This window comes from Aotus nancymaae, unplaced genomic scaffold (genome assembly GCF_030222135.1).
Source record: "Aotus nancymaae isolate 86718 unplaced genomic scaffold, 86718_ANA_hifiasm-v0.15.2.pri h1tg000011l, whole genome shotgun sequence".
Classification (NCBI taxonomy): Eukaryota; Metazoa; Chordata; class Mammalia; order Primates; family Aotidae; genus Aotus; species Aotus nancymaae.
Window position 1 is genome coordinate 61,065,137 of NW_026988422.1, and position 22,029 is coordinate 61,087,165.

General features: G+C 41.2%; 2 protein-coding genes across 4 annotated transcripts in view; both read right to left on the reverse strand.

The window, feature by feature from the left end:
- NOXRED1 (NADP dependent oxidoreductase domain containing 1) overlaps positions 1 to 3,360 on the reverse strand; it is a 40,905-nt gene extending 37,545 nt beyond the window's left edge. Inside the window, exon 1 of the mRNA XM_012476914.2 lies at positions 2,491 to 3,360. Within this exon, the coding sequence (XP_012332337.2) occupies positions 2,491 to 2,645 (155 nt within the window). The 5' untranslated portion in view covers positions 2,646 to 3,360. The remainder of the gene's footprint in view (positions 1 to 2,490) is intronic.
- Positions 3,361 to 6,981: 3,621 nt separating this feature from the next.
- Positions 6,982 to 22,029, reverse strand: part of VIPAS39 (VPS33B interacting protein, apical-basolateral polarity regulator, spe-39 homolog) — a 47,151-nt gene continuing 32,103 nt past the window's right edge. For all 3 annotated transcript variants that reach the window (XM_064375067.1, XM_064375066.1, XM_064375068.1), the window contains exons 11-20: positions 21,965 to 21,992; positions 18,638 to 18,711; positions 16,693 to 16,768; positions 16,116 to 16,250; positions 15,123 to 15,164; positions 14,694 to 14,783; positions 10,562 to 10,648; positions 9,888 to 9,977; positions 9,248 to 9,352; positions 6,982 to 7,935 (exon numbers count right to left, since the gene is read on the reverse strand). In XM_064375067.1, coding sequence (XP_064231137.1) covers positions 7,915 to 7,935; positions 9,248 to 9,352; positions 9,888 to 9,977; positions 10,562 to 10,648; positions 14,694 to 14,783; positions 15,123 to 15,164; positions 16,116 to 16,250; positions 16,693 to 16,768; positions 18,638 to 18,711; positions 21,965 to 21,992 — 748 coding nt within the window. In that variant the 3' untranslated portion in view covers positions 6,982 to 7,914. The remainder of the gene's footprint in view (positions 7,936 to 9,247; positions 9,353 to 9,887; positions 9,978 to 10,561; positions 10,649 to 14,693; positions 14,784 to 15,122; positions 15,165 to 16,115; positions 16,251 to 16,692; positions 16,769 to 18,637; positions 18,712 to 21,964; positions 21,993 to 22,029) is intronic.

The window sequence follows — 22,029 nt, forward strand, 5'->3', positions numbered from 1 at the left end:
TCACTTACAGGTGGGTGTTGAACAATGAGAACACATGGACACAGGGAGGGGAGCATCACACACTGAGGTCTGTCGGAGGGAACTAGGGGAGGGACAGCAGGGGGTGGGAAGTTGGGGAGGGATAACATGGGGAGAAATGCCAGATATAGGTGATGGGGAGGAAGGCAGCAAAACACATTGCCATGTATGTACCTATGCAACAATCCTGCATGTTCTTCACATGTACCCCAAAACCTAAAACGCAATAAATTATACATATATTAAAAAAAAAGAGATTACTAGTTTGGATTCTTTGCTGGGTAACTCAGAGCTGTTTCTTTAGGGCTGGTTTCTGCAGTAGTTTGTTCCTATGGTTGAAGAATGTTGCCTTTTTATTTTTTGGTGGAATTTGGGCATTTGAAAGAAGTCAAGCCTCTCCCAATCTTTACAGACTGGCACTATACAGGGGAAGATCTTTCCTAATCAGCCCAGCTAGAGATTCTGGGACCTGTCAAATCCTTCCAGCAATGTGTCTTCTCTGGGCTTGTGTTTAGAATTTCCCAATTAAATAGTTTTGCCTGTTTCTACTGCAGGGGCTCAAAATCTCTTCCTCACTCTGGTATCTATCTGCGGTACTGCAGGTTCTCCGTACTGCAACAAGCCACTGAGTGTTCCCTTGTTTTCATCCAAAATATGTTGGTTCCTCAGTGCTCCAAGTCATGTGAGACAAAAACCAATCGCTTAGGCAGCCCCTAAAAAGGTAGAACAGCAGACAAACATGCCATTTTTCTTCTTCCCTCCAAGGGAGAAGCCACAAATTTGGCATTTTCTCGTGATCACGTGAGGCTGGCTTGAAAACAGGGATATCTTAGGTGAACTACAATGGCTTTTCTTACCCTGGTAAGTGCAGCTGTTCTTAGATTTGTGCCTGCCCGGGGCACTACTTTCTTAAGTGCTTTCTGGAGTTTTCACAAAGGCTTTTTGGACCATATATTGTTGTTAAGTTAGTGTCTCAAGGTTACAAAGTCTGGGGCTTCCTATTTCTTCATCTTACTGATACGTATCACTTTGAGACAGCTGTCAATTTTTATTGCTATTTGGCGAGTGCATTCCTTTCCTACAGTATGCCTACTCTTTCTAGTTTGCTATTTCAAATCTGCAGACTTAAAAAACCAGATAAGTTGGCTTTTTAAGAATGTTATGACTTGTAAATGTTTTATAAAAACAAAACAGTGTTCATTCAGGGTACAGATTTAAAAAACAAAAACAAAATTAAAAAAAAAAAAAAACAGAACAGGCCGGGCGTGGTGGCTCACGCCTGTAATCCAAGCACTTTGGAGAGCAAGGCAGGCGGATCATCTGAGGTCAGGAGTTCGAGACCAGCCTGACCAACGTGGTGAAACCCCGTCTTTTAATAATAATTAAAAAAACCCAGAACAGAACTGAAAAACTAAGGATGAAGATTTCAGACCACTATGTCCAGAGGTTCACTTACTGTTGGTGCTGGTGTTTCCTTGGCCCATGATTAACAAAGTCAGACTTCTAAATACATAAGGTATACTTTCATTGCTATATGACAGCCTTATATCTGTTCTGTATTTCTATAAAAACCAGTGTCTTAAAGCTCTGGATTTTGCTTCTATGCAACACAAGTCACACTCTATTTAAGCCTTCTATCCTGGTTGAAAGACCACTTTCTCTTAGTGCCTGATCCTTCCAAACATAAAAGGCCACCTGCAAGTTTCATATATTGTTTTCTCACCAGTCACAGTGAGTACCGCCAAAAGGTTTATCCATCCTTATCAGTAAGCCAATCTGAGCAGCCTGCCTCCTTGAGTATATGCTGTATCTATAAACATGTTCAATTCAGATCTGGTCCCACCCTCCAGGAATCAATCTAACTTCAGAGAAAACTGAGTAGAGTGAGGAAGTAACACATGCTCCCAGAGTGACCTGGAGTTGCAGAATTCAGGAGCCTAATTATAGGTACGTGCTTCACACACATTTCCTATTTAAGTGTCTGAGGCCATATTGTAGAAAGATATCAGAATTAAGACTGGAGTGAGAGCTTTTCTGCAAATCAATATTCCTGGTTCCAAGCAAGACATTGGCACAGGGCTTGTGAAGTCCCAGGTAGCCTTCCTGTAAGGGAGCATTCCACTATTACCTCAGCCCCAAAAGAAAGAACTGATTCCATTTGCATTCCTTGTCAACAGATAAGGAATGGCTAGACATTAGCAACTGTGGAGGGCAAGCTAGTGGTCATGATAAGTGAGTGAATGGATGAAAAAATGATCATTTAATCAATCCATCCATTAAAAGGTAACCACAGCTAGGGGACCCTGGTATGTATTTTCCTTTTAGACCAGGAGTCATTGACTCCAGATTGGAAAAGGTAGGATGACAATCTCCCAGCCAAACTTACCCTCTAACATAAAAAAATTTTAAGACATTTGAATTCTCAGCAGCGAGATTCTTGTCCACCTTCCTGAATTTGGATACTCGACTTACCTCAAATTATATAACAGTTTGCAGAAGAAGGTTGCATGGGCACAAGCCTCGATCATCAGTCCCCGAGAACGGCCCTGCAAATACAGCCAGATACGATCTTCCTCTGGAACCCCATACTCAAACTGCAGGGACTCAAGGTCCTTGAGCTTGTCCATTTCCAAGCCACTATTTCCTGCAGTGATAGATACTAATTAATTTGGCTCCCTGTCCTGGTAGAAGAGGGGTCTGTGTAGGAGGTGTGTGTGTGATGCTGTGTGTGCCCAGGTCACAAGCACTCATGACGGTGGGCTTCAGCACCTCTCCACTCCCAGATTCTGAACTTGGAATTCACCTCTCTTGAATTCACACTCTAGAGTGTGTTTGAGGATTCCTAATCACTGGCTGCCCATGAATCCTGGACTCATGAAACATCTGTACAAAAACCCAAAGTACTGTTCCTCCACACAGGCTGCAGGCACTGTTTTCAGCAGCTGAATTTACAACAGCAGTTGAATTTTACAGGTGTTCTTGGGCCAGGACATTTTCCTTCCATTCCCTGGGTTTTGGAAATAGGACTGAACACATAAAATCACATTTCAAAGAAATTCTTCCCTTTCACTAAACTCTGTTATCCACAAGGTAGAAAAGAACCCAAACTAAATATCACTGTCCCCTGTCTAGGGCAGGGACATCTAGATTTTACAAACTAAACTCAAAGTCATATAAACCCATCAATATATATCTATCACCAACAGAGAAGATTGGCTCTGCTCCTCAGTACTTCTGTCCTGGAAGGCAAGAACTACATTTCCAAGGAGAATTACCCAAGACACTTGTCATTATGACTCCTTAACTACCAGATTATGGTCTCTGAGTCTTAAAGGGGCCAGCCTCACTTAGAGGTTTTGCTGATTTGAATATGAGGACGTGAGTTCCTTCTACTACTTCTAGGAGTACTACACTAGAGCAGTATGAGACCCTCCTTTTCCCAACAGAAGATTCTGGATTTCTAGGTTTTTTTTGGGGGGGGGCAGACTGGAATGTCACAGATCTTAGCACTACTTGAGTTAGTTTACAACTCCTTTTTGTGTTCAAGAAATCAATAAAATTTTTTCAGGTGAAATTCACAGAACATAAAAGTAGCCATTTTAAAGTGAACAATTCATCAGTACATTCAGAGTGTTGTGCAACCACCTCTGTCTAGTTCCAAAATACTTTCAAATTCCCAAAAGGAAAGCCCACACCCATTAAGCAGTTACTCCTCATCCCTCCCCACCCTCAGCCTCTGGAACCACCAATCTGCTGTCTGTATGGATTTACCTATTCCAGATATTTTATATAAATGGGATCATACAATATGTGACCCTTTGTGTCTGGCTTCTCTGATCCCTTTTATAGGAAGGCTGTTATGTGACACAATCTCTTTAAAAGCAAAGTCTCAGCCAGGCGTGGTGGCTCATGTCCGTAATCCCAGCACTTTGGGAAACCGAGTTGGGTGGATCACTTGTGGTCAGGAGTTCGCGACCAGCCTGGCCAATATGGTGAAACCCCGTCTCTACTAAAAATACAAAAATTAGCCAGGCGTGATGGCACATGCCTGTAATCTTGGTTACTAGGGAGACTGAGGCAGGAGAATTGTTTGGACCTGGGAGGCAGAGGTTGGTTGCAGTGAGCCGAGATTGGTTCCAGCCTGGACGACAGGGGAGACTCCATCTCAAAAAATTAAAATAAAATAAAAAACAAAGTCTCTGCACTTGAAAGGAGGGGCATGGAAGTTCTCATCAAACCTAAGAAACACTTCCTTACACCAAAACCGTCAGTAGGTCATCCTAATGTTGCCAAGTAATACTTCCTGCTCCAAAGGAAAAAGAAGCTCCAAACCTCCTAGATTAGCATGACCAATGCAGCATATGAGTTGTACAGACATGAATTCTAGGCCTATCCTTTACTCATGCATTCTCGAAAGTGGGGATTCAGTTGTTACTGTTTTGTATTACGTCACCTTGCTAGGCTGAACTGCAATTTCCAGAATTCCGTTCTCTCTGTTTCTCATTAAGATGGACCACTGGAGATTTTTTTTTTGAGACAGTGTCGTTCTGTCACCAGGCTGAAGTGCAGTGGCACTATCTCGCCTCACTGCAATCTCTGCCTCCCAGGTTCAAATGATTCTTCTGCCTCAGCCTCCCGAGTAGCTGGGACTACAGGCGGGCACCACCACACCCAGCTATTTATTTTTCGTAGAGATAAAGTTTTACCATGTTGGCCAGAATGGTCTTGATCTCTTGCCCTTGTGATCCGCCTGCTTTGACCTCCCAAAGTGCTGGGATTACAGGCGTTAGCCACCACGCCCAGCCACCGAAGATATTTTTGTGCAAGAGCAAGAGGGTGGAAATGAACAGCAACCAGCCTGTATTTCAGTGTGCGTAATGGGGGGAAGTATTTTCGTAGTTCACACATGTTGTTTATCTGCTGGGTACCTTGCTGGTGTGGGGCAAGAGTTGGGCCTGTAACTGCTACATCTTCCCTGGTTCCTCCTTCAGTTGCCCACTCCTGGGCTGGGTGTTTTTCAGTTCCATGAAAAAGGCCACTAACTTTTCCTGCGGGGCACCCACTTCATCAAGGTTGGAGGCTGTGAAAACTGACATGGGCTCCAGTTCCTTCTCATGGGTTCTAGCTTGTCCCTGCTCACTTACTTTTTAATGATCTTCCCTTCTTCACAGCCTTCACTATGGATTTCAAGCTCTACTACTGGACATGAAGACAACTACCTTAGACAGACCCTCCAGCTGCCATACTTGACTAGAAGCACTCAAACAGAAAAGACAGGCTCTACTCCTCAGTACTTCTCATCCAATTTCTCTTTTTTGAGATGGAGTCTCACTCTGTCGCCAGATTGGAATGCAGTGGCGTGATGTCAGCTCACCGCAACCTCCACCTCCCAGGGTTCAAGTCATTCTCCTGCTTCAGCCTCCCAAATAGCTGGGACTACAGGCATCTGCCGCCACACCCAGCTAATTTTTGCATTTTTAGTAGAGATGGGGTTTCACCATGTTGGCCAGGATGATCTCAATCTCCTGACTTTGTGATCCACCCGCCTCAGCCTCCCAAAGTGCTGGGATTACAGGCGTGAGCCACCACGCCCAGCCTCATCCAATTTCCCTAACAAGTCAGAGAAGGGTCAAATTTCTCCAACAAAACTGCATATATAGATTAGATGATGCATATATATGCTTAGTGGCTCTGCTTCTCTAAATGAACCCTAACCAATATATTAGTTAATAAAGTAACCACTGTTAGTTTCAAGGTGAACCAATAACTTTAGTACAATCTAGCAAACTAAACTTTTGTTTCTTCAATAGCAAGAAGGGTGATCAAGAAAGGAACTAAATATGAGGTTACCTAGAATTACAAAGTAGAGAAGCAAAAGATGGAGTTCGATCCCCTTAAAGCAGAGTTTCTCCACACTGGCATTACTAACATTTGGGCAGGATAATTCTTTGTTGTGGGGCTGTCCTGCACATTGTAGGATGCTTAGCAGCATCCCTGACCTCTACCCACTGTATGCCAGTAGCACTCCCAGTGTGGCAACAAAAAGCAACTTCGGACATTGCCAAATGTCTCTTGAGGGGCAAAACTGCTTCCAGTTGAGAACCACATTGCCTTAAAACATGGTATGTGCCTTTGTAGGAGCATCTTCTCTTTTCCTTCTGACTTCACCCATGCCACAGACACAGGAGCACAGAACTCTACAAAACATTAGCTGGGCTTGATGCTGCGTGCCTATAGTCCCAGCTAAGCTCCTCAGGAAGCTGAAGCGGGAGGACTGCTTAAGCCTGGGATGTCAAGGCTACAGTGAGCCATGAGAGTGTCACTGCACTCCAGCCCAAGTGATGGAGCAAAACCCTGTCTATTAAAAAAAATAGGCCAGGCGTGGTGGTTCACGCCTGTAACCCCAGCACTTTGGGAGGCCAAGGCGGGCAGATCACCTGAGGTCAGGAGTTTGAGACCAGTCTGGCCAATATGGTGAAACCCCATCTCTAGTAAAAACAAAAAAATTAGTTGGGTGTGGTGGCAGGTGCCTGTAATCCCAGCTACTGTGGAGGCTGAGGCAGGAGAATCACCTGAACCTGGGAGGCAGAGGTTGCAGTGAGCTGAGATAGCGCCATTGCACTCCAACCTGGGTGACACAGCGAGACTCCATCTCAAAAGCAAACAAACAAACTCTACAAAATTTTAGATTATCTAATGAGTCCAGAGAAAGAAAGGGACTCACCCAGCATCATATAACTAGTTAGTGGCAGAGCTGGAAAAAGTCAGGTCTTGTGTCTCCCAGCACTGTGCTCTTTCTGTTAGCCACACAGCCCTGCTTTGCCATAGCACTGTTACTCTATAACGTGACATGTGCTGACAGGCTGCTGAATGCAGTCACGGAGAAGACTTGTAATGATCCTAAGATTCTGAGCAATTATTTCATCATTCTGCACTAAACCACCAGGAGTGGGAGAGAAGGCACCAAGGAAGAAATACCTTTATTAGGAGTCTAGGCATGTCAGAAAAACCCAGTTCAGTCACAGAGAAGAGAGGCAAATATTGGTACAGAGGAAGAATCCAAGTGTGAAAATAAAACCTCCATCTAAATATCCTAACAGAAACGCTACTGAGTTTAGCCCGGGTGAAACTTCTGAAAGCTCCTGGTGAAATGAGATTTTTACATAAAGAGAGAGCTCTCCAGCACTGCTGCATCTGAGCTTCGTATAAAGTTACGGGTCTGGGCTAGCAGTAGAGGAAGAGATAAAGGGGATGTCTCATCACCCAAGCAGAGTCATCTGTGTTCAAGTGAGAGAAGAGCCTTAGGTTTTTGGACAGAGTAAACTGGGGCAGCAGAGGGAAAACAGCTGAAGAAACACAATGTCTAGGCCATGTGTGGCACAATGTGGGGGCGTCTGTGCAGTCTGGTGTGAGTGCATTTCCAGCAGGTCTTGGGAAACAGTGGCATTCCTTCCTGAGGCCATTTTGGTTCCATTCTGACTTCAATCAGAGCAGAACTGCCAATGTCCAGCACCAAGTCCTGGATCATAATTAGCTGAGTTCAATGGAGTGGCCGCCCTATGACACCTGCACCTCTTCCTTTCTGGAGCAGTCACTTTTCTCAGACCAAGTGAGATCTTACCCAGTAGGGGCCCAATCTAGAAATCACTCCCACCTTCATATGAGCACCAGGTGGAGAGAATCATTCTCATGAGTCAAAGCTTTAGATCTCAATCCTCAGATGATGTTTCTTGGACAGAAGATCACTTTGACGTTATCTGTGTCAAGAGTAGCTGGCACTGCCTGTTGATAATGGGCCCAAGCGATGTGATGCTGTAACTCTCCCAAAGAAGAGCTCTCTATTTTCACAGGCAGGAAACGAAGAAATGAGGCAGGTTTCAGGGTAGTTAATGCCACTTAATTCTTCCATCGAATTTGCTGTGGAAAGAGGAAACAATAAAGGTGAGTGATCAGTTTTCACTTACCCTACAGCAAGGCAGAGAAAATGCAATAAAACAAGGCTTATAGCTAGATAATATAAGGAAAAGAAAAAGTAAAATCAGATTGGGAGGTGAGGCATGTTGAGAAATTTTTAAAAATATGTGGGAAAAAAATGAAAAAAAAATGAAAAATGTGGGGGAGTTTGTTTATTCAAAGACGCATTAAACACTTATTTTGTATTGTACAAACCTAATTTTGGTCATTTGACCCTATGTTAGGTCCCAAAATACCTAACAGGGAACTAAGTTTCATATGCTGTGCTCCCCAGAGAGCTAACATCTATTTCACCCACTTCTTATTTTCAATAGCTAGGTCCCATCCATCTCCATGAGACCACATAGTTTGGATATTCTGAATCTGTAACATGTTTTCATACTTCCAATATTTAGTTTATCCTACCTGCTAGGTAGGAGAAATATTTGCAAATTCATGAGGGAAGGTCTAGAAAGCTACCCATTAAACTTTTTTTGAGATGGAGTTTCACTCTTGTTGCCCAGGCTGGAGTGCAATGGCATGATCTTGGCTCACCGCAAACCTCTGCCTCCTGGGTTCAAATGATTCTCCTGCCTCAGCCTCCAGAGTACCTGGGATTACAGGCATGTGCCACCACGCTCCGCTAATTTAACAATTATCAGAGCATTAAGTTTAACAATTATCAGAGCATGCTGGGCACGGTGGCTCACGCCTGTAATCCCAGCACTTTGGGAGGCTGAGGCGGGTGGATCACAAGGTCAAGAGATCGAGACCATCCTGGTCAACATGGTGAAACCCCGTCTCTACTAAAAATACAAAAAATTAGCTGGGCATGGTGGCACGTGCCTGTAATCCCAGCTACTCAGGAGGCTGAGGCAGGAGAATTGCCTGAACCCAGGAGACGGAGGTTGCAGTGAGCCGAGATCATGCCATTGCACTCCAACCTGGGTAACAAGAACGAAACTCCGTCTCAAAAAAAAACAAAACAATTATCAGAGCATTACAGTTAAGTCTTAGCCTGAGACCCCCAGATTTCCCCCTTATCATACCACATCTCAGGAGCAATTTCTGCTATTCATTTTTTCTTTTTTTTTCTTTTTTTATGTAATTTCTGCTATTCAAAGCAGTGCTATGACATTGTGGCCACAGTAGAGCCTTACATCCATGTGGCTTAGCCAATTGCAATCCTTCCAGGCCTTGAGAACATACACTTGGTACTATTTTGTGAACTGTTTGTCTCCTGAGCCTGCTGGAGGGATAAACTGTAGCTGCTCACCGAGCTGCTGAGAAGAGCGTCAATCTTTTCCTCCTCTGCTGATCCTTTATCTACCTTACTCCGGTATGCTAGCAACTGTTGACGATCCTTCAGGTCTCGGCAGGTCTGTGTACCAAAACAAACAATACAAACTCCAATCAGCTTTCTGTACAAGGGTTCTTTCTGCTCAGGATGGCCTCAAGCTCTTAGGCTCAAGCAATCCTCTCTCCTCAGGCTCCTGAGTAGCTGGGACTACAGGTTGTGTGCCACTATGCCCAGATGAGGGCTTATTTCTTTTTGCCATGATCTTTGACTCACGGCTCAAGGAGAGGCTAAGAGGCTATAGTGGGATGACAGTGGGGTCCAATGCCCACAGAACTCCACACTGGAGAGAAGACTACAGAGCTTATTTAGCTTGATTTAGTTCTATGAATTCTCCAAGTATGACAAGTTCATAAAAACACAAAGAAACCAGTCAGAGGGCTGGGAAAATATGGGAAAATAATACGGGAGTGCTAGTCTCCAAACAAACTCTGGCCAGATTATTTTGTCCATCCAGTCAAAACTGATGGGAGCACCTCAGGATCTTGGACAGAGAATATTTTAATCCCTCCTCTCCACTGAGGATCTAACTGAGGACCCTCATTTCATGGAGACTCACATCAATGACGACATCATGGCACTTGAACTTAGTGGCTAAGTTCAACTTTGTGTCCACATCTTCTACCAGATTGACATACTCCTGTAATATCTGTGGGAAGAGGTACTTCTGATTAATTAATTCAAAGACCCATAAAGCACAGAGCTCCACAAGGTAGAAAAGTCCTGAAGAAAGCAAAAGAGTTCAATATCTAAAGTTCATAACTCCTGTCACCAACCATAAGACTAGTTCTGCAATGGGAATGAGGTAATGCTACACAGTACTTCCATGCTGCCTCAGTAAGCAGGAAAGAGAACATTTCTTCTGATCCTACAGTCAGATACACATGGCAGCAATGACAGTGCTCTAGATCTGATCCAGTGCTGTGCTCATTTCTCCCTGAGGTCCTTTCTCCATGAGTTCTCCTTTTCTATCATTTGAACAGTACATCAATATTCCACTTAGGCTAACACAGTAGATACTACTGAGGGAGGACAGTTTGGAATGTTTCTAAATGGGGAGAACGGGAGAGAACTTCACTCCCTGGCCTTTTCTATCTTGAGGCCTACTCCAGCCATCGTGCTGCCTTTAAGGGAAAACAAGAGTAGATTGGGTCTCCCATCACTGACCATTAAGAGGCTAAAAGTTAGGTCTCCTGGAATATCCTGTACCCAACTCTCTTTAGGAGCCATTACCTGCACAGGGGCATTATTCTTGTGCAAAATTTCGACAACTCGATGGAAGCCAATGGGTGCTCTCTTCTTGGTATAACCCAGCCAGTTCTGAAAGAGGAAGAAGGGGTAGCAGCAGGTAGGCCAGACACACTCAACACATTCTATGTTTTACGATCAGACCAGAATAACATGGTGGGTGGGTGGGGTGCTGAGGGATACAGAAATAATGAGAAATGAATTTTTCAGAAAAATCAATGGATTTGAGAGAGTGGAAATGAATCAGGTTTGAAATAAGTTCTTAGATCTATAGAAACTAACGCAGGGAAAAGTCTGTGAAATACTTCTGAATGGGATGAGTAACTTAATATTTGTAAGTTATCAACTTATCAATGTAGAAAAGAATTCCATCTTCCCTATCTTTATAAGTATAGATCTTTATTTGCAAATTCATGAGGGAACGTCTGGAAAGCTACCCATTAAACTTTTAACAGTGTTTGCCTTGAGAAAGGGGGTGAGATAGAAGTAGGCAGATAATAAAAAAGGAACTTCACTCTTTCTATACTTTAATACAAAGTTTGATTTTGACAACAGGCACATATTGCTTTGTTAGTTAATATAACTAATTAAATAATTAACAAATGAGAAAAAAAGAAAATTTTCAAACCCATAATGGAAAAAGATATTTAAAACTTAAACCAATTCATATGGAACCACCAAAGATCCCAAATAGCCAAAGCAATCAATATTAAAGAGAAACAAAATGAAGCTGGGTATAGTAGCTCACGCCTGTAATCCCAGCACTTTGGGAGGCCAAAGTGGGTGGATCATTTGAGGTCAGGAGTTCGAGACCAGCCTGGCCAACACGGTGAAACCCCAATTCTACTAAAAAACAAAAATTAGCCGGGTATGGTGGCGCATGCCTGTAGTCCCAGCTACTTCAGAGGCTGAGGTAGGAGAATCGCTGGAACCCTGGAGGCAAAGGTTGCAGTGAGCTGAGATTGCACCACTACACTCCAGCCTGGGTGACAGAGCAAGACTCTGTCTCAAAAAAAAAAAAAAAGAAAAAAAAAAGTAGGAGGCAACACACTTCATTATTTCAAATTATATTACAAAGTTATACATAGTAATCAAAACAGTATGATGCTGGCATAAAAACAAACACATAGACCAGTGGCATAGAGAGCCTAGAAATAAACCCAAGCATATATGGTCAGCTAATTTTCAACGAGGGCACTCAAAGGATCCAATGGGGAAAAGACAGTCTCTTCAATAAGTGGTGCTGGGAAAACTGGATTTCCACATGCAAAAGAATGCAATTAGACCTTTATCTTACACCATACACAAAAATCAACTCAAAATGAATAATAGGCTTAAGCATAAGACCTGAAGCCATAAAACTCCTAGAAGAAAACATGGGAAAAAGCTCCTTGACGATGGCCTTGGTAATTATTTTTTTGAGTATCACACAAAAGGCTCAGGCTACAAAAGCAAAAATAAATAAATTGTACTACATCAAACTAAAAAGCTGCTACATGGCAAAGGAAACAATCAAAATGAAAAGGCAGCCTATGGATTAGAAGAAAATATTTGTAAACCACATATCTGATAAGGGGTTAATATCTAAAACATATAAAGAACTCACACAACTCAATAGAAGAAATAAAAATTAGCAGATTTAAAAATGGGCAAAAGACCTGAATGGACATTTCTCCTAAGAACACATTAAAATGGCCAAGAGGTATATGAAAAGGTGATCAATATCACTAATCATCAGGAAAATGCAAATCAAAACTATAATAGGATATCACCTCACACCTGTTAAGATGGCTGTTATAAAAAAGACAAATGATGTGTTAGCAAGGGTCTGGAGAAGGAAATCTTTGTGGGTGGGAATGCAGATTGGTACGGCCAATGTGGAAAACAGGCTGCAGTGAGCTATGGTCATGCCACTGCACTTCAGCCCAGGTGACAGAGTGAGACCCTCTCTCAAAACAAACAAATTAAAATAGAACTACCAGGCCGGGCACAGTGGCTCACGCCTGTAATCCTAGCACTTTGGGAGGCCGAGGTGGGCAGATCATGAGGTCAGGAGTTTGAGACCAGCCTCGCCAACCTGGTAAAACCCTGTCTCTACTAAAGATACAAAAAATTAGCTGAGTGTGATGGTGTGTGCCTGTAATCCCAGCTACTCAGGAGGCTGAGGCAGGAGAATCACTTGAACCCAGGAGGCGGAGGTTGCAGTGAGCCAAGATTGCGCTGTTGCACTCCAGCCTGGGTGACAGGGCGAGACTTTGTCTCAAAAAAGAAAAAAAAAATAGAACTACCATATGACCCTCTTTTGGGTATATACCCCAAAAAAATGAAATCATCACCTCATAAAGATACTTGCATTTCCACATTCATGGTAACACTGTTCATGAGATGTTAACTATTCATGAAATGTGACTATTATAAATTATTCCTGAGAATTTAAATGTCTATAACTTACAAAAATAATAAACAATTCCCTATCGCCAAAAAAATAGCCAAGAAAAGGAAACAACTTAAGTGTTCATTGACAGACAAATGGATACAGAAACTATGGAACTATGGTATATATAAACACACACACTGGAATATTAGTCAGCCTAGAGATCTAATTATAAGATGAGGACTATAGTTAATAATACGGTATTATAATCAGGAGTTTTGCTAAATGCGTAGATTTTAGCTGTTTTCGCCACAAAAAAATAATTTGAGATGACAGATACGTTAATTTGCTTCATTGTAGTAACCATTTTACTATCTACATGTATCTCATAACATCTTATTGTATAACTTAAATATATATAATATACAATAACATTTATCTTAAAAAAAGAAGAAAGATAACAAGTATTGGCGAGGGTGCAGAGAAAAGGGACCCCAGTACACTGCTGCTGGTGGGAATGTAAATTAGTGCAGCCATCATGAAAAACAGTATGTGTTCCTCAAAAATGTTTAAGTAGAACGACTCTATGATTTAGCAATCCCACTATTGGGTACATAACCAAAGGAAATCAGCAACATCTACACTCCCATGTTTACTGTGGCATTATTCACAAGAGTCAAGATATGGAACCAACCTAAGTGTCCACTGATGGATGAATGGATAAAGAAATTGTGGCACATATATACAATGGAATATATTCAGAACTTAAAAAATAAGGAGATCCTGACATGTGACAGCATGATGAACCTGGAGGACATTATGCTAAGTGAAATAAGCCAGACACAGAAAGGAAAATAACCTCATGATCTCACTCATATGTAGGATCTAAAAACGTCAAATACATAGAGAGTAGTTTCCAGAGAAGGGAAAATATAGGGTAAAGGATACAAAGTTGTGTAGTTATGCAGGATGAATAAATCTAGAAATCTAATGTACAGCATGAGGACTACAGTTAATAGTGTAGTATATACTGGAAATTTGCTGAGAGTGAATTTTAGGGGCTCCTACCACACTCACAAAAAAATGGCTAACTGTGAGATGATGGATGTTAACTGGCTTGACTATGTAATCACTTCACTATGTATATGTAGATCAAAACATTATGTTGTGCCTTAAACATACACAATAAAAATTAATTTTAAAAAAGGCAAATTGAACTGGAAAAAAAAAAAGGCAAATAATAGAGACATGACTACCAAACTCAATGCAAGGTCTTTGATTGGATCCTAATGGAAAAAATACAGAAGCAAACCAAACCAGCTATAAAGAGCTAATTTAAATATGGACCATGATTAAATATATGATATTATTGTACTAATGTTCATTTTTTTAAATAATATTGTGCTTATGAAGTATTACAGGAGAGGTGTTAGGATGTCTACAACTTACTTTCAAATGGTTCAGAAAAGAAAAACACATAGGTGTAGAAAAAGAGAAAGCATATATGGCAATTTGTTAATAAATTAGTGATGTAGATAAAGACTATTATACTATTATAGTATATATTTGATTATTACGCTATATGAACTATAAAATTCATTCTTTAACTTTTCTTTAGGTTTGAAATTTTGGAAAATAAAAAGTTGGAGGCAAAATGTAAACCAGTAACTAGAACTTAGAACATGATACGACCCTTCTTTCTCCCAAGGCCTCAGCTGCACTAAACAGTTCCAGGGCACACACCTTTGTGGTGAATAGGGCATCTACATCATTCCAGGCTCGAAGCTTGGCACGAGCAGCCAGGGCTGTCAGCACATACTGTTTGTCTGGGATCTGGAAAGCAGAGACCAAGAAAAATTAAGGGGAAGTAGAAATGCATCATTGGAGGTGCTTGAGAATTTTAGAAAAGACAGATATTAAATATTTCCTGATATTGACTCTGCCCCTTAAAATCAATAAGTTTCTCAGTTCAAAAATTCCTTAATTCCCAAACCCCAGCACTGCTATAGGCCATTCAGTCTTCTCTCACTTTCCCAGGCTCATTCCTTTCTACCTTTAACCTTGAATACTTGAATATCAAAGGACTTACTGTACAGGGTTACAAAGCAACATCCACTCCTTGTAGTTACCCTGATAACTACTTTCACAAAACACTGACCAATTTACATCTACCTTAAATGTCTTCTTCAGGTTGACAGGACTGCTGAATGTCCCCTAGGATGAAAGTGAAAAAGGAACTTTAGTTATATTGACTTTCCCATGTACCACCCAAGCTCTTTCCCACTACAGAGACTTTCTACATCATCCTTTGTTGCCATTTAAACACAGAAATTAATTTCATGAAAAAGCCCCATTGGGAATAGTCAGATACCACTATTATGCTGGCTTATCAGGAATTGAATTAATAAGTATGGTGCTTTTTCCCACTTTCTGCTAATCCAAGTAAGGGAAAAATGTCTACCTGTGATCATGGAATCCAAACTTCTTTGAAAAATTTAGAAAGTAAAAACAGTGGCTGGGTGCAGTGGCTCCACCTGTACTCCCAGCACTTTGGGAGGCTGAGGTGGGTAGATCACTAGGTCAGGAGTTTGCGACCAGCCTGGCCAACAGAGTAAAACCCTGTCTCTACTAAAAATACAAAAAAAAAAAAAAAAAATTAGCCAGGTATGGTGGCGCATGCCTGTAATCCTAGCTACTCAGGAGGCTAAGGCAGGAGAACTGCTTAAACCCAGGAAGCAGAGGTTGCAGTGAGCTGAGATCGTGCCACTGCATTCCAGCCTGGGTGACAGAGTGAGACTCTGTCTCAGAAAAAAAAAGAAAAAGGAGTATCCACAGCTACTTGCCACTCTGCTGCCCTTCTCCACACCATGCTAATCCATTTGAAATCGTGGACCTTTGAACAGAGACTTCTGCAGGAAACAGCACCAGGGACAGAACTTGCTATGCTAGCATACCAGCTCACCTGAAGCCACACACCTTAATAACCTCTTTTCCCTCCTGGCCAGATGAACTCTCTTACACCTGGTGAGGGCCAGGAAAGCTTCCAGGTAGATTTCTGAGAACTATAGGTACCCATTATTAATAAAGTACATAAAAGTATTGGATTTAAACTATGTTCTTTCTGTGCAATGAGAGTTTGTGGAATCTTCCATATTTTGCCTGTACCTCAGCCTCCGTGTAGTGATAGAAGCAGGAGTAGAAAAGTGTTGTCACTAGTGGCATGTTGAGGATGGAAGCTTTGCGGGGGTGCTTTCGGAAGATCTCAGTCTGTCCTGCTGATTCTAGATGGCGATCATTTGCCTGTGGTGGAGTGAGCCAAGTAAAAACAAACAAACAATGTCCATGGAGTAGAGGCAGGAGAAAAACCTTTTAATATTACAGCAGTGTGTTTCCCACCCTACGAATGAAACAAAGAGAAGAAAAAGAAATTGCCTAGGATATCCCCAGGGTAGTTTAAAATCCAAAAAATAATCATGGATCCAAGTTGGATGGAAACAAATAAAACTGGTGATGACATGGGAGATTTGGGATGAAGAAGAAATATTTCCAGGTTAACAGCTGGTAAGGGGAAAAATGATCCTAAGAGCAATGGAGGAAGAGGCTGTTGTGTAGAGGGAGAAAATGAAAGGCTTTCAGAAACCAACAATAAATGACCCACGTGCAGAGCATAGAAATCTCCTAGATGCTGAATGGCACTAAGGCTGGGCACTGAAGCAGAAGATGTAGAGGTGAGGAGTCTAACCTCAATAATGATCTGACGTTCCAGGAGCGTGTAATGGTCCTGTATGTGTGCAGAATCTTCTGCTGAAAATGGCAAACTGGTAGAGTGCCAGAATGTTAGTACCTTTCTCTATTCAAAAAAGGAAACAAACTCAACTAAACCAAATCACCAGCATAAGAGGCTCATGGTGCCTCACAAGTCCAATCTCAGTTTACCTTTAGAGAGTCCCTTAAAGGAAGAAAGACATAGCATGTGAATTTCATATTAAAGGTTTTGCCAATTCAAGAGTGATCCTGAAAGTCCAAAAAATACTTACAGTCACTCATAATTTTGCTGATAAATGAATTAGAATCTTCTGATTTGGGGAGTTGGAATATTTGGCGAATGAGTCACAAAGCTAATGAGCGAGCCTGGGCAACTGCCCATTAACCACATCCCAGTAAAATTCTGTGGCTTGTGCTTAACTTTACTAAGGGGACACTTAGATTTGTTAGCCACTTTTTTACTGCAGAGTAAAAAAGGTAAATTAAATTACATGGCATGGTGGTAGGTTTACAGATTGGCAAATATCACAAAGGTCAAGGGTCCCATCTTCAACAATGCATTACGTTTTTATACATGAAGATGCTGAGGGATAGCATCTTGCCAAAAAGTCATGTGTTCAGTCAATGGGGAAGGCCAGGAATAGAAGCCAGATTTTAAATGTCCAGTTCACAGGCCTATCCTTTAGAAAGTGCGGGCCAGGCACAGTGGCTCACGCCTGTAATCCCAGCACTTTGGGAGGCTGAGGCAGGCAAATCACGAGGTCAGGACATCAAGACTATCCCGGCCTACATGGTGAAACCCCATCTCTACTAAATATTAAATACAAAATTTAGCTGGGTGTGGTGGCATCCACCTGTAACCCCAGCTACTCGGGAGGCTGAGGCAGGAGAGTTGCTTGAACCCAGGAGGCAGAGACTGCAGTGAGCCAAGATTGCACCACTGCACTCCAGTCTGGTGACAGAAGAAAAAAAAACAAAGTGCTGCATTATTCCCCATACTCCTCCACACACTCCAGGAAGAATTCTGAGATTTAATTACACTATTCTAGATAAGTTTGAGCCACAGTGAATTTTTAGAAGAGATAAAGAAAGATGTTATAAATTCCAATTACTTCACTATTTTAACTTTTCTCCTTGTTTTCTAGAGGCCATATAACATATCTCAGTATTTGGTAACACTAAATGGATTTCACTGATATAATCGAATGTCTAAATATGAAGCCAGGAAATCATGTCACATGAGGAATGGTTGAAACAACCATGAGCACTGAACCTGAAGAAGCAAGGACTACTGGGTAGCCTCTATACCTGTCTTGAAAGATACAGGGAAGCGAGTTTCAGTTAACATAAGGAAGCCCTTTCCAACAATGAAGGTTGTTCAAAAACAAATCGAGCTGTTTCAACAGCAGCGGGCACCCCGTCACAGGAATATGTGGGGCTGGGTTTTGTAAGAATTTAAATTCTGGATGAAAGCTTGCCCTGGATCAGTGGTTCTTGGACTTTGGGGTTTCAAGGACCAGTAACACTGAAAAAAAATGCATCAGGTCCCTAAAGTATTGCTATCTTTTTACTACCTAAGGTCATAAAAAAGGCACTACTCATTTTACTACCAAATAAGAGAAGAAAAGTCAGGACAAAATCCTACAATAAAAGATAATCTTTCAAATTAAATAAATTTAGCTTTAGAAAAAAAAAAACTCTCTATATTTGCCTTTTTTTTTTCCTCAGTTTACCACCAAGCAGTGGAAACTCTGTTAGGGACCAGTGTGTGAAAATCACTGCATGAGATGACCTTCAATGATGCTGATATGATTCATTGTTAGCCCTTCCATTCCTACTTATCCATTCCACCCTTTTTTATTTTCTTCATTCCTTCTGTGTAAAGGTATTTATACTTAAAATCATTTCTCCCCTATACTTACCCAATACAGGTCTTAAGAAATTCTTTTCGTTTGTCAGGGTCCTGAATGTTCAAATGCTCTCGATAATGAGATAGCTACAAAAAGCAGAAAAAGGTTTTGAGGTATTTTGTCTCCTTAGATGAGGGAGATAGCTGAATAACTGAACTTCTCATGCTTTTAAAAAAATAAATTCTTCATATCTGGGCATAGATGGTTATGGGGGAGGTGGGTGGGGGGTTAGGCAAAGAGTGACTAAAAATCATTAGTAGGTTTATCTATAACTGCACTGTACAATACAGCAGCCACTAGCTACAACTGGTTTTTAAAATTTAAATTAATTAAAGTAAAAATTCAACTCCTTAGTTAACACTAGCCACTTTTTAAGAACTCAATAGCTACATGTGACTAGGGGCTGCTATACTGGACAAAAATGGAATTTTGGGGTTTTTTTTAGATAGAGTCTCACTCCTGTTGCCCAGGCTGGAGTGCAATGGTGTGATGTAAGCTCACTGCAACCTCCGCCTCCCGGGTACGATTCTCTTGCCTCAGCCTCCCCAGTAGCTGGGATTATGGGCGCTCACCACCACACCCAGTTAATTTTTATATTTTTAGTAGAGGCAGGTTTTCATCATGTTGGCCAGGCTGACCTCAGGTGATCTGCCCACCTCGGCCTCCCAAAGTGCTGGGATTACAGATGTGAGCCACTGTGCCCGGCCCAAATATGGAATATTTCCATCGTTGTAGAAAGTTCTTTTAGCAAGTGCTGATCTATAATGAAGCAATAAGTAGACATAGTACTGAGCTTTACCCTTAAGTTTCATTTTAGCCTCAGTATTTAACCAAAAATGACTATTTTGCTTTAGCTTTAGATTTTGAAAAGTCAAAGAGCTAAATACCTACTTCAGTGTTATTTCTGGCATCCCTGACCATGTACATGATCAATGGTAGTATGATCATGTAAATAGCTAACAAATAACAATATCAGTAATACAAGAAGGGCATGTCATTCTGACTCACTGTTCATAGATAAATATTCACAGACTGATCCAATAGATGTATATTAAAATGTAAATGATAAACATAAATATATATAAAAATGTAAATGTAAAAATGTAATAAAATAAGATAGAATAACAGAAATTACATAACATAATCCAATCTTTGTAAAATATTTCATATAAAATATTTGGCATACAATCATTGCTAACATTAAAGAAAGTAACCTTTAAGAGCTATAGTTAATTTTTTTGTCACTCAATTCCACTGTAGCCTCAAGAAAAGTTCAGTCTTTCAAGAAAAATTCTACTTGGGAAACTTTCATATTTCATGAGTATATACTAAAAGTTCTGCGACTTCCAAAGTTTACCAGGTTAAAAAACCCCAAATCTATATACAACAACATGCGTGATACAGCATCTTCGATTCAGACATGAGGATAAAGAAAATAAAGTTTTAGATAAATATGAGTTACCCAAAACATTTACTCTCACTAATCAAATTCAAAACAAAAAACTTTGTAAGAATGCTGTAAGAAGAAAAATCCTTAGGTTTTGAATTTACACAGATTTAAAAATATAAACAAGCAGCTTTTCAGGTGTTTACTACAGGCTGCCAATCATTTTCAGTTGATTAAGAAAAAAGACATTTCAGATTCTCCCATGCTTTGAATATCAAGTACAAGTTCCTTTCAGAAAACATGTTACTGAGCCAGGTGAGATGGCTCACATCTGTAAGCCCAGCACTTTGGAAGGCCGAGGTGGGAGGATAGTTTGAGGCTAGGAGTTCAAGACCAGCCTGGCAAACAAAGTGAGACCGTCATCTCTACAAAAGATTTTTAAAAATTAGTCAGGAGTCGTAGTGTGCACCTGTAGTCCCAGCTACTTGGGAGGTTGAGGCTTGAGCCAGGAGTTGGAAGTCTGCAGTAAATCGTATGTAAACTATATGATCACGATCACGTACCACTGTACTCCAGCCTGGGTGACAGTGAGACCCTGTCTCAAAAAAAAAAAACAAAAAAAACGCATGTTACTGAAAAGGATTTTCAGTATAATACATATTATTTATATAATTATATTATGCTGTGCAAAGGTTAACAATATTAAATGTGCCAACTGAATGTGTGTATCTATATCATCACACATGTGTTGTACAATAATTAAAAAAGCAATCCTGCCATCAACAATGCTGAGAAATTCTTTTTTTGAGATAAGGTCTTGTTCACCCAGGTATGACCTCCCAGACTCAAGCGATCCTCCCGCCTCAGCTTCCCAGGTAGCTGGGACTACAGGCATGCATCACCATGCTTGGCTAATTTTTTAAACTTTTTGTAGAGACAGGGTCTCACTATGTTGCCCAGGCTGGTCTCCAATTCCTGGACTGAAGTGTTCCTCCCACCTCAACCTCCCAAGTGCTGGCATTACAGGCATGAGCCATTGTGCCTGGCTAGAAATTCTTACTCCTGCATTATGACAAGGGTTTTTTGTTTTGTTTTGTTTTACACAAATTGCCAAAATTGTAATAATATAATTGAGTTTTTGGTAAACTTTCAGATTTATTCTTGTATTCCAGGAGTTCATTCTATGATTTTGAAAATCTGCCAAAATTCAGTCTTAACACTTGGCCATTGAATTCTCAGCCAAAATGTGTACTGGGTATAGAATCAATTTGACCTATATCGGGTTTCTTATCCTCTCAGTCTTTAACATTTTCTTTGTGAGAAGCCAAATCCCCAAAACTCCTACCAACCAGGACCTGAAAACAACCAAAAAACAAATTACAAATTGACCAGGCCAATTTTCACATATTTATTATTTTAAATTTATTCATAAGTCCAACAAAAGAGCATATAAAAAGAAAGAATACATCATTCCAATTAAGTTTTCAGGTTTCCTAGGTGCCTCTCTCTCCTGTATATAATCAACATCAAAGGAAATAGTTCAATCAGTCTGGGATCTTGGAGGCTGGGATTTGGCTTAGATTTGTGTTTTTTGTGTTTTGTTTTTCAGTTTTTGGTTTTTTTTGATGGAGTCTTGCTCTGTTGCCCAGGCTGGAGTGCAATGGTACTATCTCGGCTGACTGCAACCTACTCCTCCCAGGTTCAAGTGATTCTCCTACCTCAGCCTCCCAAGTAGAGGGGATTACAGGCATGCGCCACCAGGCCCGGCTAATTTTTGTATTTTTAGTAGAGACGGAGTTTCACCATGTTAGCCAGGCTGGTCTTGAACTCCTGACCTCAGGTGATCCACCCACCTCGGCCTCCCAAAGTGCTGGGATTACAGGTGTGAGCCACCACACCCAGCCTAGATTTCTGTTAAACAGGTCCCCAACTGAAAAAAAGGCCACACTTACCGCAAGCTCTTCTGTTCTATCTAGGAACCTGGGAAGAAGCAAAAGGGAGCAGGGCATTTGTATCT